The 16,270-nt window shown below is 40.5% G+C and overlaps 1 protein-coding gene across 1 annotated transcript in view; it reads right to left on the bottom strand.

The window, feature by feature from the left end:
* The window catches only part of RPA1 (replication protein A1), a 73,935-nt gene that overhangs the window by 45,839 nt on the left and 11,826 nt on the right, over positions 1 to 16,270 (bottom strand). The window contains exons 6-8 of the mRNA XM_056560180.1: positions 10,676 to 10,747; positions 9,311 to 9,431; positions 3,868 to 3,919 (exon numbers count right to left, since the gene is read on the bottom strand). Coding sequence (XP_056416155.1) covers positions 3,868 to 3,919; positions 9,311 to 9,431; positions 10,676 to 10,747 — 245 coding nt within the window. The remainder of the gene's footprint in view (positions 1 to 3,867; positions 3,920 to 9,310; positions 9,432 to 10,675; positions 10,748 to 16,270) is intronic.

Here is a 16,270-nt window from a genome sequence, read left to right as displayed (position 1 = left end):
CAGTTATTTACAAGCATTGCAGCTTCAGTTGTTACTAAACTACAACTCCCAGCATGCTGAAATAGTCAAAGCTTTCTCGGACTCCTGAATGACAAAGAAGTTGATCAGACATTCAGGAGTCTGTGAAAGATGAATGACACACAGTGACAGCTATGCTGATTACCATCCAGCTTTACTAGGAGAAGATAAAACAGATAGAACATGTATTCATAAAAATGCTGTACTTTTATCTAAAAAAAATCCTTGCACTAATTTTATAAAGATCTATTCTTATATTTTAAATTTTATCCTGTTATGAATTCACCATAATGTCTTCTGATTACTGCAGGCGAGCTCCAAGTATCTTCCTCTTACGCATGACACAGCATAAAACCAGAGAGGAAAGGGTTACAGAGTAGAGAGTACTGATTGGCTGACTGCACAGGCTTGCTCCTGTGAGGGAGACAGACTGACACGCCCCCTCCAGCCTGCACAATGAAAAAGTAACTGACCAGCAGATAAATGCTTATATCTCTGGATATATAGGTCCGAGACACATAAAAAATGATATGCACATGATCACTTTTTTTTAAATTTTTTTTATATTTTTTTTACTATGACAGGTACGCTTTAAGTAACCTGTATTGTTACACACAATAATAATAATAATTTATATAATAATAATAATAATAATAATAATAATAATAATAATAATAATAATAATAATATATATAATTTATATAATAATAATAATAATATATATAATTTATATAATAATAATAATATATATAATTTATATAATAATAATATATATAATTTATATAATAATAATATATATAATTTATATAATAATAATATATATAATATATATAATTTATATAATAATAATATATATAATATATATAATTTATATAATAATAATATATATAATATATATAATTTATATAATAATAATATATATAATATATATAATTTATATAATAATAATAATAATATATATATATAATTTATATAATAATAATAATAATATATATATATAATTTATATAATAATAATAATAATATATATATATAATTTATATAATAATAATATTAATATATATATATAATTTATATATTAATATATATATATAATTTATATAATAATAATAATATATATAATTTATATAATAATAATAATATATATAATTTATATAATAATAATAATATATATAATTTATATAATAATAATAATATATATAATTTATATAATAATAATAATATATATAATTTATATAATAATAATAATATATATAATTTATATAATAATAATAATATATATAATTTATATAATAATAATAATATATATAATTTATATAATAATAATAATATATATAATTTATATAATAATAATATATATAATTTATATAATAATAATAATAATAATAATATATATAATTTATATAATAATAATAATAATATATATAATTTAAATAATAATAATAATAATAATAATAAATATAATAATAATAATTCATATAATAATAATAATAATTCATATAATAATAATAATAATTTAAATAATAATAATTGAAATAATAAATAATAATAATAATTTATATAATAATAATAATAATAATATATATTTTATATAGAAAAAAAAATAAAGGCACAACAGCACTCAATGTAAAAATTGTATAAATAGCAGGGTTCAGGCAACTGAAAAAAGGATCAGTCCATAAGTCCCTCCAATTCCATTAAAGTAAAAAGCAGTGCAGCACTCCATATAGTGAAGAAACAGTGGGTTTATTCCATCAAAAAGTGTAACAAAGAGCAGCGACGTTTCGATCCTCTCCAGGATCTTTTTCTGCTTGAAAAAGATCCTGGAGAGGATCAAAACATCGCTGCTCTGTGTTACACTTTTTTTTTATGGAATAAACCCACTATTTTTTCACTATATGGGGTGCTGCACTGCTTTTTACTTTATATATGGCATGACAACATGTGCTACAGCTTTGTACAGAATTTAGCAATCACCTCAGTCCCTGTGCCCAGTCAGTCCTACAATCTTAATTGGACCAACTACATAGAACATCAGATACGCTTAGGCCGCGTTCACATTAGGGATCGACCGATATCGATTTTTTTAGGGCCGATACCGATAATCTGTGGAGGTTAGGGCCGATAGCCGATAACTAATACCGATATTCCGGTATAAGTTATCGGCTATTTATTCCCTCCCCCGGCTGCAGATAATTGATTTAAAGCGGGCGCTTTAAATAAATGAACTGCAGCGGCTTTTGCGGTGCCATAGGCCGCCGCCGCCACCCACTTCTCTCCCACTGCCTGTCCGGGGGTCCTCCTGAGTCCTATCACCGCCACTGCGCCCCCCTCTGCCGCACCGCATCCCCCACCGCGTCGCACCCCCCGGCCCCATTCCTCCCCCATCCCCAGTTTTATAATTACCTGATCCCAGGGTCCATGCTACATCTGGCTCTGGCGGCGTGCTCCTTAGCTGTCACTGTGCGCACCGACGATGACGTCGCATTGAGGACGTCACTCGTCAGTGCGCACAGCGCAAGACGCAGCAGGAGCCAGAAGTAGCGTGGACCCCGACCCCCGAGGAACAGATAATTATAAAACCGGGGATGGGGGAGGCAATGGGGCCGGGCATTATCAGCAAGGTAATTGCCGATAACGGCCAAAATCGTGAATATCGGCTGATATCGGTCGATCCCTAGTTCATATGGCTGAAAATCCACACATCTGCATGACTTCTGCATCCACATTGGTTTGGTGCGGAATTTTGCAGATGTTAAACTCCGAGTCTGATTACCGGTGATCACAGGGCCGGCGGCGTGACGTCACGCCTCCGCCCCCATGTGACGTCACGCTCCGCACCTCAATGCAAGCCTATTTGAGGGGGCGCAATAACCGCCCCTTGACATCACAACGTTCTGGCCCGTGATAGACAGTAATCAGACAGGGATCAAACACGTTTCGGGGACTGATTACAAATGGGGTGCGGCGTGCAAGATCACGGGGATCCCCAGCGGCAGGACCCCAGCAGTCAGGCATCTTATCCCCCATCCTTTGGATAGGGGATAAGATGTCTAAGCGCTGGAGTACCCCTTTGAAGGGCAGGGTCCCACAGGGCACATCCGCCACATATATTTGATGCTGCAGATGCACCGATGGCAGTAGCAGAGACTGCAAAGTGAGCTTCCAGTTAGGTAGCACCGTGTGTCCAGTCAAAGCTACAACAGGAAATACGGCACTACAAGCGAACACACCGAGCTACCCAGCCACAAACGCGTTCGAAAGTCCCTCTGTGAAATACGGTGTGGATGCCTCCCATGAGACCCTGCGCCCTAAAGGTGTTATATACGGCGGGACTTTTTTTTTTTTTTTTAAACAAGTCTCAGGGCCTAGAGTATCATACTGTGCTCAGCCAATCACTGGACACGGGAGGAACCGAAGAAGTGCTGGAGGTGAATTTGTTTTTATATACTGTAGAATGGATACACACACACGTGTGACACTGCAGATAACCTATGTAAATACATCTTTCTACATATTTTTAAAATAAAATGTATGCATGTGAATTATATTTGTACATCTAGAGTAACCATCAAAAGACATATGGGACATTATGCTATCTATATATTTTTTCCTCCCTTTTCACAGATAACAGGTGTGTTGTGGAACAATGAGTTTAATGAGAGGATAGAGCAGAACATTTAAAAGCCAAGGCAGCTAGTGTGTTGTACCACAGGAAGCTTTTACAGGTTTTATACACAGCCAACAAATCTAATCAATCTGCAGAAGTAAACCCCATCTCTGCAGCAGCACATTACCCGCACTAGGCAAGAAGATTCAATATTCTAGACAAAGTTTATACTAAAACTACCACAGTGGAAATGGGATAATGTGAGGTAATGCGTGCTACATTAATGTTCATGCTGGGAAATGAGTACAGAGGAGTCACTTTACAGAAAACCTAGTCCTGTAACACGACGTTAAGAACAGGGTGCACACAGCAATTCACACCAATGTTATCTCAGGCTAAGCTCACAATGGCACAATTGTAGCATAGTCAGTGCGGACTACATGCAATCAACCACAACACATGAACAGGGTTTTAAAACTTTTTTCTCGCTAGGTATTAAGGCATAGCTGCAAATTACATCCATGTGTAGTGCTGTGTAGGCCTTTGGCAGCTTTCACACGAGCACATCTTGCATCCGTACGACATCCATTTTTTGTGAACCATAATATGGAGCCAACGTTAATCCTCTTAGATCGGCCTTAATTGACATTTGTCTGAATTCTACAAATTATCTCCCCCATTACAGATGTTTGTCTGCCTGACTAGTAGATTGGATTTATTTTCCTCCTCCAAGTAAAATGGTGAGACTAACATCCAGCATTTAAATGTTTTTATATGTATAATAAAGTACTTCACTTTAAAGGGGTAGTCCAGTGGTGAAAAACTTATCCACATCCTAAGGATAGGGGATAATTTTCAGATGGCGGGGAGTCCTACCGCTGGGGCCCCCTGCGATCTCTCTGTACAGGGCCCCGGCTCTCCGGCCAGATAGCGGGTGTCGACCCCCGCACAAAGCGGCGGCCGACACGCCCCCTCAATACATCTCTATGGCAGAGCCGGAGATTGCCGAAGGCAGCGCTTCGGCTCTGCCATAGAGTTGTATTGAGGGGGCGTGTCGGCCGCCGCTTCGTGCGGAGGTCGACACACCCCCTTCCCGCGGGCTGTTGGGGCTCCGTACAGGAGATCGCAGGGGGCCCCAGCAGTCGGACCCCCCCGCGATCTGCAACTTATCCTCTATCCTTCAGATAGGGGATAAGTTGTTCACCACTGAGTCACCACTGGACTACTCCTTTAAAAATCCCTGAATACATACGCTTTTGGGGGACAGTTTCTCTCCAGTTTCAGGTTTGTCATCGCCTATCCCGTCGATAGGCCAGGTGGGAATTTCCCTTTACCTGCTGCCACATTGTGCCTCAACGTTTAACAATTGGTATTAACCCCTTGAGGACTTTTTGCAAATCTGACCACTGTCACTTTAAGCATTAATAACTCTGGGATGCTTTTACTTATAAATTTGATTCAGAGAATGTTTTTTCATGACATTCTACTTTATGTTAGTGGTAAATTTTCGTCGATACTTGCATCATTTCTTGGTGAAAAATTCAAAAATGTCATGAAAAATTAGAAAATTTAGCATTTTTCTAACTTTGAAGCTCTCTGCTTGTAAGGAAAATAGATATCCCAAATAAATTATATATTGATTCACATATACAATATGTCTACTTTATGTTTCCATCATAAAGTTGACATGTTTTTACTTTTGGAAAACATCAGAGGGCTTCAAAGTTCAGAAATTTTCAAATTTTTCTCAAAATTTTCAATATCAGAATTTTTCAGGGACCAGTTCAGGTTTGAAGTGGATTTGAAGGGTCTTCTGGTTAGAAATACCCCATAAATGACCCCATTATAAAAACTGCACCCCCCAAAGTATTCAAAATGACATTCAGTCAGCGTGTTAACCCTCTAGGTGTTTCACAGGAATAAGCAGCAAAGTGAAGGAGAAAATTCAAAATCTTGATTTTTTATACTCATGTTCTTGTAGACCCAATTTTTTAATTTTTTACAAGGGGTAAAAGGAAAAAAATCCTCAAAATTTGTAACCCAATTTCTCTCGAGTAAGAAAATACCTCTTATGTGTATGTAAAGTGTTCGGCGGGCGCAGTAGGGGGCTCAGAAGGGAAGGAGCGACAAGGGGATTTTGGAGAGCAAGTTTTTCTGAAGTGGTTTTTGGGGGGCATGTCACATTTAGGAAGCCCCTATGGTGCCAGGACAGCAAAAAAAACCCACATCGCACAATTATGGAAACTACACCCCTCAAGGAACATAACAACAAGGGGTATGGTGAGCCTTAACACCCCACAGGTGTTTGACAACTTTTTGTTAAAGTCGGATGTGTAAATGAAAAAAAAAAAAAAATTCACAAAAATGCTGGTTTTTCCCCAAATTTTACTTTTTTACAAAGGGTAATAGGAGAAAATGCCCCCCAAAATTTGTAACCCCATTTCTTCTGAGTATGAAAATACCCCATGTTTGGACGTCAAGTGCACTGCGAGCGAACTACAACGCTCAGAAGAGAAGGAGCGTCATTGAGCTTTTAGAGAGATAGTTTGGAATGCAAGTTGGGGGCCATGTGCACTTACAAAGCCCCCCCCATGGTGCCAGAACAGTGGACCCCCCCCACATGTGACCCCATTTTGGAAACTACACCCCTCACGGAATGTAATAAGGGGTACAGTGAGCATTTACACCCTACTGGCGTTTGACAGATCTTTGGAACAGTGGGCTGTGCAAACAAAAAAAAATTACATTTTTCCTTTTCACGGATCACTATTCCAAAAATCTGTCAGACACCTGTGGGGCGTAAATGCTCACTGTACCCCGTATTACATTACGTGAGGGGTGTAGTTTCCAAAATGGGGTCACATGTGGGTATTTATTTTTTTGGGTTTATGTCAGAACCGCTGTAAAATCAGCCACCCCTGTGCAAATCACCAATTTAGGCCTCAAATGTACATAGTGCGCTCTCACTCCTGAGCCTTGTTGTGCGCTCGCAGAGCATTTTACGCTCACATATGGGGTATTTCCGTACTCAGGAGAAATTGCGTTACAAATTTTGGGGGTCTTTCCCTTTTACCTCTTGTGAAAATAAAAAAGTAAAGGGCAACACCAGCATGTTAGTGTAAAAAAATTTTTTTTTTTTTTACACTAACATGCAGGTGTAGACCCCAACTTTTACTTTTCATAAGGGGTAAAAGGAGAAAAAGCCCCCCCAAAATTTGTAGTGCAGTTTCTCCCGAGTTCGGAAATACCCCATATGTGGCCCTAAACTATTTCCTTGAAATACGACAGGGTTCCAAAGTGAGAGAGCACCATGCGCATTTGAGGACTAAATTAGGGATTGCATAGGGGTGGACATAAGGGTATTCTACGCCAGTGATTCCCAAACAGGGTGCCTCCAGCTGTTGCTAAACTCCCAGCATGCCTGGACAGTCAGTGGCTGTCCAGAAATGCGTGGAGTTGTTGTTTCTCAACAGCTGGAGGCTCCATTTTGGAAACACTGCCGTACAATAAATTTTTCATTTTTATTTGGGGGGACAGTAAGGGGGTGTATATGTAGTGTTTTACTCTTTATTATTATTAGGTGTTAGTGTAGTGTAGTGTTTTTAGGGTACATTCGCACTGGCGGGTTACGGCGAGTTTCCCGCTAGGAATTTGCCGCAGCTCATACTTTAAGCAGGAAACTTACTGTAAACCCGCCCGTGTGAATGTACCCTGTTGTACCCTAGCTGTTGCAAAACTACAACTCCCAGCATGCACGGTCTGTCAGTACATGCTGGGAGTTGTAATTTTGCAACAGCTGGAGGCACACTGGTTGGAAAACCTTCAGTTAGGTTCTGTTACCTAACTCAGTATTTTCCAACCAGTGTGCCTCCAGCTGTTGCAAAACTGCAATTCCCAGCATGTACTGATCACAGAAGGGCATGCTGGGAGATGTAGTTATGCAAAGGCTGGAGGTACACAACTACAACTCCCAGCATGCCGAGACAGCTGTTTGCTGTTTGGGCATACTGCGATTTACAGTTTTGCAACATCTGGAGTGCTACAATTTAGAGACCACTGAACAGTGATCTCCAAACTGTGGACCTCCAGATGTTGCAAAACTACAACTCCCAGCATGCCCAGACAGCAAACAGCTTTGTGGGCATGCTGGGAGTTGTAGTTTTGCAACATCTGGAGGGCTACAGTCTAGAGACCACTATAGTGGTCTCAGACTGTAGCCCTCTAGATGTTGCTAGGCAACTCACCGGCTTCCGTCGCATCCAGGGAGCCGTCCTCTTCTGCTGCACGCCGCCTGCAGATCTCCGTCGCCGCCCACCGATCACCGTCGCTCAGCTGCCTCCGGACGGGTAAGTGATCTTCGGTACCGCTCCTCTTCGTTTTCCCTGTTCTGGCCCGCCTATTGTGGGTGGGCAGAACGGGGAAAACTAAAGTAAACCCCCCGCCCCCAATCTGCTATTGGTGGTCGCGTCTAGACCACCAATAGCAGGGATAGGAGGGGTGGCACCCGTGCCACCTCACTCCTATCGCTTCAGGGGGGATCGTGGGCGTCTTAGACACCCGCGATCCCCCTTATATTCCGGGTCACCATAGACCCGTAATGACCCGGAATCGGCGCAAATCGCAAGTGTGAATTCACTTGCGATTTGCGCCGACATGGGGGGGGGGGGGGGGCTGGGGTCTGATGACCTCCCCTGGGCATTTGCATGGGGTGCCTGCTGATAGATATCAGAAGTCACCCCGGAAGCTTTATAGCCAAGGAAGCTTTATAGCCAAAATTGGTAACCTTGATGACACATGTCACCACATTGATTCTTCTCCTGGATTAAGTAGCAAAACCTGTCCCTATCAGGATGTAGTGTGGACTATGGAGTGTGAATTCTGCCCCAAGGTGAAGCCATGTAAAATCATAACTGTCTTGCATTGCTTGTGCTGCTGATCAAGTCCATGCACTGATGATCATATCCATAAGGCTTTAAAAAAAGTAGCACTTAAAGGGGTATTCCAGGATTTTTTTTTAGCTGACTCTGCTACAAGGGCTGTGAAGTTAGTGTAGTTCATAATATAGTGTCTGTACCTGTGTCTGACTGTTTACTCACAATTCTTCTGTGATTTTCACCCCAATATTTATTTTTAACAGCATACAAAATGACTGTTGTCTCGGATTTTTCCCAGCTTGCAATGTGGCCGAGACCTGACTCACTAGTCAGCTGATGACAGGGAGCCTGTCTGCTTCAATGGGTGGAGAGATCGCTTGGTGGGAGAGAGATCAATCTGCAACTAATGCAACAGCTGTAGGCACCCTGATTGAAAACCACACTTATTTGAATGGATGCAGCTCATTTATGTTTCAATGGGTGGGGTGTGGGAGGGAGTAAAATGGAATTGTGGGATTTGTAGTCAAAAAAGTAAAGTCAAACCGGAAATACCAATTCACAAAAAGCTAGCCACAGTGTTATGGTAATCTCACAACATAGCCATTTAGCCCCAAGACAAGCGCAGATCCTTCCTAAGCATGTCCATTACTGTCTGCCAGGTACGTACTAAAATCACCTTATGGTGGAGAACCCCTTTAAATTATTGCGTTCATTTTGCAAATCTCACTAAAAAAACTGCCTAAAAAGGCTTAACCTGCCACAATAATTTTAATGCTTTTCCCACAGCAAATATACCAAAATATTCTTACTTTGATTGGTATGGGTTAAGGCTGGCAATTGGTACCACTTTAGACTGAGAGCCTCCAGGTGTATATGGTCCACCCCCTCCAAATGGTTTAGACAGCCCTTTGTTCATAGATGAAGGTGGAGCTGTTGTAAGACAGAAAATCCATAGCAATCTATTAAAGATGATGACTAAATAAATAAAAAAACACACTTAAGGATGCAGAATTATAAGACCTATATAAAGGTATGATCGAGTGAAGTTTGCAGTTCCTAGGTCTACAACCACATAAGCTTTTAAGCTTGCACAATATAATGATGTAAAAAATAGCAATATAACCCACAAAGCCCATGAGGAATAAAGCAGACATAGTCAAGAGGCTTTAAGGGGTCTGGTCAGAAGAAATATTAGATCCCTGCATTCAAGATTATCTGCAATGCAGATATTACTCAGTCATTACTGAATACAGCAGTGTTTCCCAACCAGGGTGCCTCCAGGTGTTGCAAAACTACAACTCCCAGCATGCCCGTACAGCCTTTGGCTGTCAGAGCATGCTGGGAGTTGTAGTTGTGCACTCCCTGCATGCTGAAGTAGGACAAATGCCACCCCAGAACCATCCTGACTGTGTGTATTAACAATGCACAAAAGAACATGACTGCTCTGAGCCCTCTTAGCTACTAAGTTTCTTGTGGTGACCTCCATTCTATGTACTACAATGCTACGTACAACAAAGAAATGCCCGCAGAGATCAATGGGTAGCCATTAGAATTAAAAAAAAAAATTTATAAGTACGAAAAAAAAAAATTTACAAACTGTCTTGCCAATATATTTAAATGGGCACTCATTTGCGAAATCTTTTCACAAAAACATATGTATATTTGTAATATACATTAGGTAAGAAGAAAAAAAATGCTTTCTTGTTCCTGCACCTATTGCCTGTTATGTCTCAGCTGAGACAGAATACAAAAATAGAAATTGCGGGTGAGACAAACAGGGCTCTGCACAGGCTCCTGACTTCCATCAGGCTGGATGTTTTACACTTAGAATGAGCCCTGCTTGTCCCCTCTACCCTTTCCCGTGTGTATGTGCTGAGACAAAATACAGGAATACTGGTGTTTCACTTTTTAGGTGACATGTTGCAGTTTGCTATTTTTTTTTTAACATGTATTAAAGTTCATAGATTTCTTTTCAGGAGGTGGATATATGCTTTTTTGCTCTTTTCTGCTGCAGGAACAAGACAGTAATATTTCACTCAAAAATATACATATTTAACCAATGTATATTACAAATATACATACAATGTTATGAACATTATATAAAAAGGTTTAAAAAAAATGACAGTATAGATCTAGATCGAGATAGATAGGATAGATATATAAATAAGCTTTACCAGAGCTTTGGGCAGGCTTGCTTTGTGGTGGAGGAGTCGGGGCAGCCGCTGCAGGTTGTGGTGCTCCTTGACCTAAAAATAATGGGGTATTTAATTTTAAAGTTTAGAAGCAGTGAGAAAAGATACTTGGTGAAAAATTGATTTAATCTTGTGCAATGGAATAGTGATGCAGTTGCCCATAGCAACCAGATTCAAGTTTTTGTTTTTCATAAGTCTAAAATTAAAAGCAGCAAATGGTTGCTATGAGCAACTGCACTATTATTCTCTACACAGATTGATAAATCGCCCCGTTAATACTTTTTACCATCATGTGCAAGTCACTAACAAAACAAATGCATAGGAGCCACATTTCAAAAGCAAAATAAAATGGCCAAAAATCCCCACAAGACATGGAGTATTATGAACACAACTCCATACACAAGTGGCGCATGTGTAGATTGTTCTAAATATCTAAGCAACTGGGAAATAGGACATAAGAGCTAAAAATATAGCCTCGTGATTTATGCAGGAAAACAGCTATTAATACAAAGACATGCAGAAAGGAAGAGCTTTCACATTACAATGTAGTAACCCGTAAACACAACGTCAACTAATAACGTCACCTTCCATCTCAAGACTACATACAAGATGATACATTTGTGCTGGCAGATGGCTATGAACAACAGATGTAGTAATACGCAGGCATGAGAATTAACAGATGAAATATTGTGGGGTTCAAAATCAATACATATCCACATCCGTTATGATGTCACGAACAGTAGTGGGAACACAGGCGAGTAAACTAAGACATCAAATGTATAAGCAGATTATTGGCCAGCATCATTATTTTTCTGAACAGATGGAAAATATCCTGAATCACTCCTGACGTGAAGGTAGATTTGAGAAAAGACTCACGGCAAGAAGAGTCACAGTACATTTCTATTAATGGGCCCTCCAATGGTTTAGCAATACTGAAATAAGGAGTACAGAAGTGCGCAGCAGTATAGGAAGTTATTTTGAAGTGCAATAATCTACAAATTGTGGCTCTCTAGCTGTCCCAGAACGCAATTGTAATGTAACCTTTACACCTTCGATTACTCAAGGACTTTTTATTTTCGCTTTTTCCTCCTCACCTAATAGCTTTCAATTTTCTACTTACAGACCCATATAAGGGTTTTTTTGCAGCAATTGTACTTTGTAATGACATCAATCATTTTACACAAAGAATCTACAGTGAAACAAAAGTTTGTGGGGCAAAATTACAAAAAAACTAAACATTTTATAGATTTTGTGGGGCCTACGTTTCTACATAGTGCACTTTATGGTAAAAATTACTCCATATCTACATTCTAAAGGTTCATCCAATTAAAATGATTTAAAAAAATCTGTTTTTTGGGGTAATTAAAACAATGTATAATTATGTATGGAAATTAGTATGCTTAATAAGGTCTTCTGACACCAAAAATATGCAATACTGGAGTTTTCTTCTCTTCATGCTTATGCGATTGACTATGTAGTTTAACGTTATATCATAAAAGTTCAGTTATCTACTAGGGCTGCAACTAACAATTTTAACTATTAGTAATCGATTCATTGGTTCAGCCTGAAGTGTGGTCCGGTTCTTTTAAGAAAGGGGCTTACCCACATTATTAAAAATATAATTTAACAATTGTCCATAAGGGGCGATCTTTAGATTGCATACACTTACTACTAATAGTATAAAAAGTAGGGATGTAAGAAAAAAATCGATTCTCGCGATAATCGCGATTTTTCATTTGCCGATACAGAATCGATTCAAAATATTTTTGAATCGATTCTTTTAGGGATGTGGAATTTTTATCTGCGGACGCCCGGAACAGCATGTCATGTCCTGGGCATCAGGAGATAAAAGTTCCACATTTGTGGAGCCGGGCAGGCCGGATCTGACACGGCTATGGAGCGGGCTCCGACTCGTGCCCACTCCGTACTATGCGACCCCCGGCTGATTTCAGTAGCCGGGGGCCGCCGCTAATCGCCAGCATGCGGCAATCGCCGCGGCTGGCTATTAAAGGAGTATCCGGTGCGCACTTTTCTCATTTTATCCTATCCAGGCTGCAAAATAAAACGCACTTTATCTTACCTGCCAACGAGCCCCCGGAGCTCCGGTACAGGTGTTCGGTCCCCGGGCTGTATTCTTCTTACTTCCTGTTAGTCCGGCACGTCACATGGAGCTTCAGCCTATCACCAGCCGCAGCGATGTCCCGCCTCCGCTGGTGATAGGCTGAAGCTCCATGTGACGTGCCGGACTAACAGGAAGTAAGAAGAATACAGCCCGGGGACCGAACACCTGTACCGGAGCTCCGCGGGCTCGTTGGCAGGTAAGATAAAGTGCGTTTTATTTTATTTTGCAGCCCGGACGGGATAACATGAGAAAAGTGAGCACCGGAGTACTAGATCGCCGCTGTCAAAGCTGACAGCGGCGTCTATTGGGATCTATGAATGCTCCCAGGTGGGCGATATATCGCGATGTATCGTCACCTAGACGGTATGGCGATATATCGGGATATATCGAATCGCCACACTGGTATCGCGATTCGAATCGAATCGCCAAATTCTTGGCGATTCACACCCTAATAAAAAGGGAGGCAGTCCTGCTAGGCTAGGCAAGAGTAAAAGATGTATGGTCAAAAATTAGAAAGAAGAGAAAAAGTGTCTAAAATAGCATAAAATAATGACATTTATTTAGAAGATGATGTGAGGTCTGTGGCAGGGTCCTTGTCGCAGACTGGTCATTAGATAAAATGTTTACAATGGTATAAAATACTAAAAATATAAACAGTGATATTACACTTCAACAATTGGACATAAGACAATGAAAGTGGGGCAATGGGACAGTGCAAACAGTCTCTGTTTAGTTATACTGTAAAGTCATATTATAGTGGTCATCTGACTGTGCACACTGTAGCCGGTAAGAGGCACAAAGTGCCTGAACTGTATAGCGATTGCCCTCTTGCATTCAGTCCCCGTGCCGCCGGGGTAGAGGGGGCATCACCTGTATCTCTGCACCTAAAAACATTTATAGTCGGCCCCAATTTGGGAGGCTCCAGCGCTACTGAAAATTGCCCTATTGGATTATTAACTTTTTGCCATGCACTTTCATCTGGATTAATCCCGGCTCCTATAATATGACTTTACAGTATAACTAAACAGATACGGTTTGCACTGTCCCATTGCCCCACTTCCATTGTCTCATTGTCCAATTGTTGAAGTGCAATATCACTGTTTATATTTTATATTTTTAGTATTTTATACCATTGTAAACATGTTATCTAGTGACCAGTCTGCAACAAGGACCCTGCCGCAGACCTCACATCATTTTCTAAATAATTGTCATTATTTTATGCCATTTTAGACACTTTCTCTTCTTTCTAATTTTAGACAAATATCTTTTACTCTTACCTAGGCTAGCAGGACTGCCTCCCTTTTTATACTATTAGTACTCTTTTTTGGCACATGGGTACGTGCAATGCAGTATCCTCGGTATAGGTTTTCCCTCTTTTTACGTTGAGCTCCCACATTTTTTGTATTTTTGCATACACTTAGTGCTGTGCGTTTGTTGTCGTTTTAAACACTGATCGAAGCGTTAATGCTGGACATCAGCCCGATTGGCGATGTCTGGCATTAGTCGTGGGTCTTGGCTGCTAATAGAAACCGGGACCAACTGGGTATGAAGCGCTTTCAGCTCCTGAGCACACTTCGTATAAAAAATTAAAAAAAGTGAGTGAGACTAGGGTGTACAAATACACCAGATGTCCTTAAAGAAGAAGTATAATTGGGAAAAACGTCCCATCTCCCCCTCCCCCCCCCCCCCCCCTCCATCTCCTGTATGGGGCCCCAGTTCTCCCCGTGGCAACTCACGATCCCTGCACTATAAGACATTTAATCATCCCCTCCATATATTTCTAAGTGAGAGCTGAAGATAACCAAAAGGCTCTCCCATAGAGATATATGGAAGGGGCATTTCGGCCCCCACTTCGTGTGGGGGGGTCGCAACGCGACGCTCCTTGGGAGAGTCGGGGCCCCGTACAGAAGATCGCCAAATACAGTGGTCCCTCAAGTTACAATATTAATTGGTTCCAGGACGACCATTGTATGTTGAGACCATAACTCTATGGAAACCTGATAATTGGTTCTGAAGCCACCAAAATTTCATCCAAAAATAGGAAAAAGTGAGGATTAAAGATAAATAAGTAGATAACTAATACAGATGAAGCAAATCCTTACATATAAAAGTAAGAAAGATCTGCTGGGAGCTGTAAATCACTGTCTATTTCAGTATTTCCCAAAGAGGGTGCCTCCAGCTGTTGAAAAACTACAACTACCAGCATGCCCGGACAGCCGAAGGCATGCTGGGAGTTGTAGTTTTGCAACAGCTGGAGGCACCCTCTTTGGGAAACACTGGTTTATGTAGAGGACAGAAGCATCTTCAGGGTCCTGTACAGAACACTCAATGTCCTAAAAATAGTAAAATGAAGCCGCCCTCACCTGATGTCCAAAGGAGCAGCTAAACCTGGCACAGGTAAAGAGTACAGAACATGTAATACCTCCCTGTACTGTAGGGGGCGCTACCAGACACCAGTCAGTGCATGCACTTTAGGAATACGGGGTTTTACCAGTGAAATGCCCATTCTGATTGGTTGGTTCATCCAGCCATTGACACGTTTCGCAGATTCCATAGCATTGTATGTAGAGTCTGATTTCAAGTTACAATGGTCCAGAAAAGACCATTGTATGTTGAAACTATTGTATGTTGAGGCCATTGTAAGTTGAGGGATCACTAAGTTTTTCCCCATAATATATATCCAGGATCAGAAAACAGAACTGATGATTTCTAAGCTCACAGCACCACACCTGTCCCCAGGCTGTGTGTGGTATTGCAGATCAATTCCATTAACCAAATGGTAAAATCCATCTCTCATGGGAATAGTGAGTGTAGTAACAAAATGAAATATACAGTTAGATGAGGGCTACAAGATAGTAAAAGCACCCGTTTTTAATAAAATGAACCACAAAGTCTCTTTAAATGAGTTTCCTGATCAGATACACTGGAATACTACATTGGCAAGATAATTTTGCAGTCAGTGAATGAGAACACTTTAGATTTCATAGGTAGGGAAACCGTGGAAATGTAAACAGATGAGAAGTGAATTCAGTTGCAACTAGGGGGGGGGGACATTAGAATAAGAGCTAGTTTCTTCCAAAAGATAGGGGATAAGTGTGATCGTGGGAGTGGGGGTAGTCAGGCCACTGTGACAGCTCCTAGTGATCTCCTGTACTAGGCCCAGCATTCATTTCAGCATGCAGGGTCTGCCGCTTTTGCCCAGTGTGCTCTGGCAGCCACCTTCGGAGACACTAGTGCTGAACAGAAGTGACGAAAAGTGCAAACCAGGGGCATCTGCACAGGAATGGTGGAGGTAAGTATATTCTGTTCATTATTCTTGCAGATATGTAGTAGCAGTTTTTAGAATGTGCATTATAGGACAGACTTGGCAGTTCTGTGTGCTAATTTACACAGCAAGGCCCTAGTCTAGGTCTATCAAAATTACTATATAAACTTGTACAAGCAATACAGAGGAG

Source organism: Hyla sarda, chromosome 2 (genome assembly GCF_029499605.1).
Source record: "Hyla sarda isolate aHylSar1 chromosome 2, aHylSar1.hap1, whole genome shotgun sequence".
In the NCBI taxonomy this organism is placed as follows: domain Eukaryota; kingdom Metazoa; phylum Chordata; class Amphibia; order Anura; family Hylidae; genus Hyla; species Hyla sarda.
Note: the sequence above shows the minus strand (reverse complement) of the source record. Positions and strands in the feature narration are given on the sequence as shown.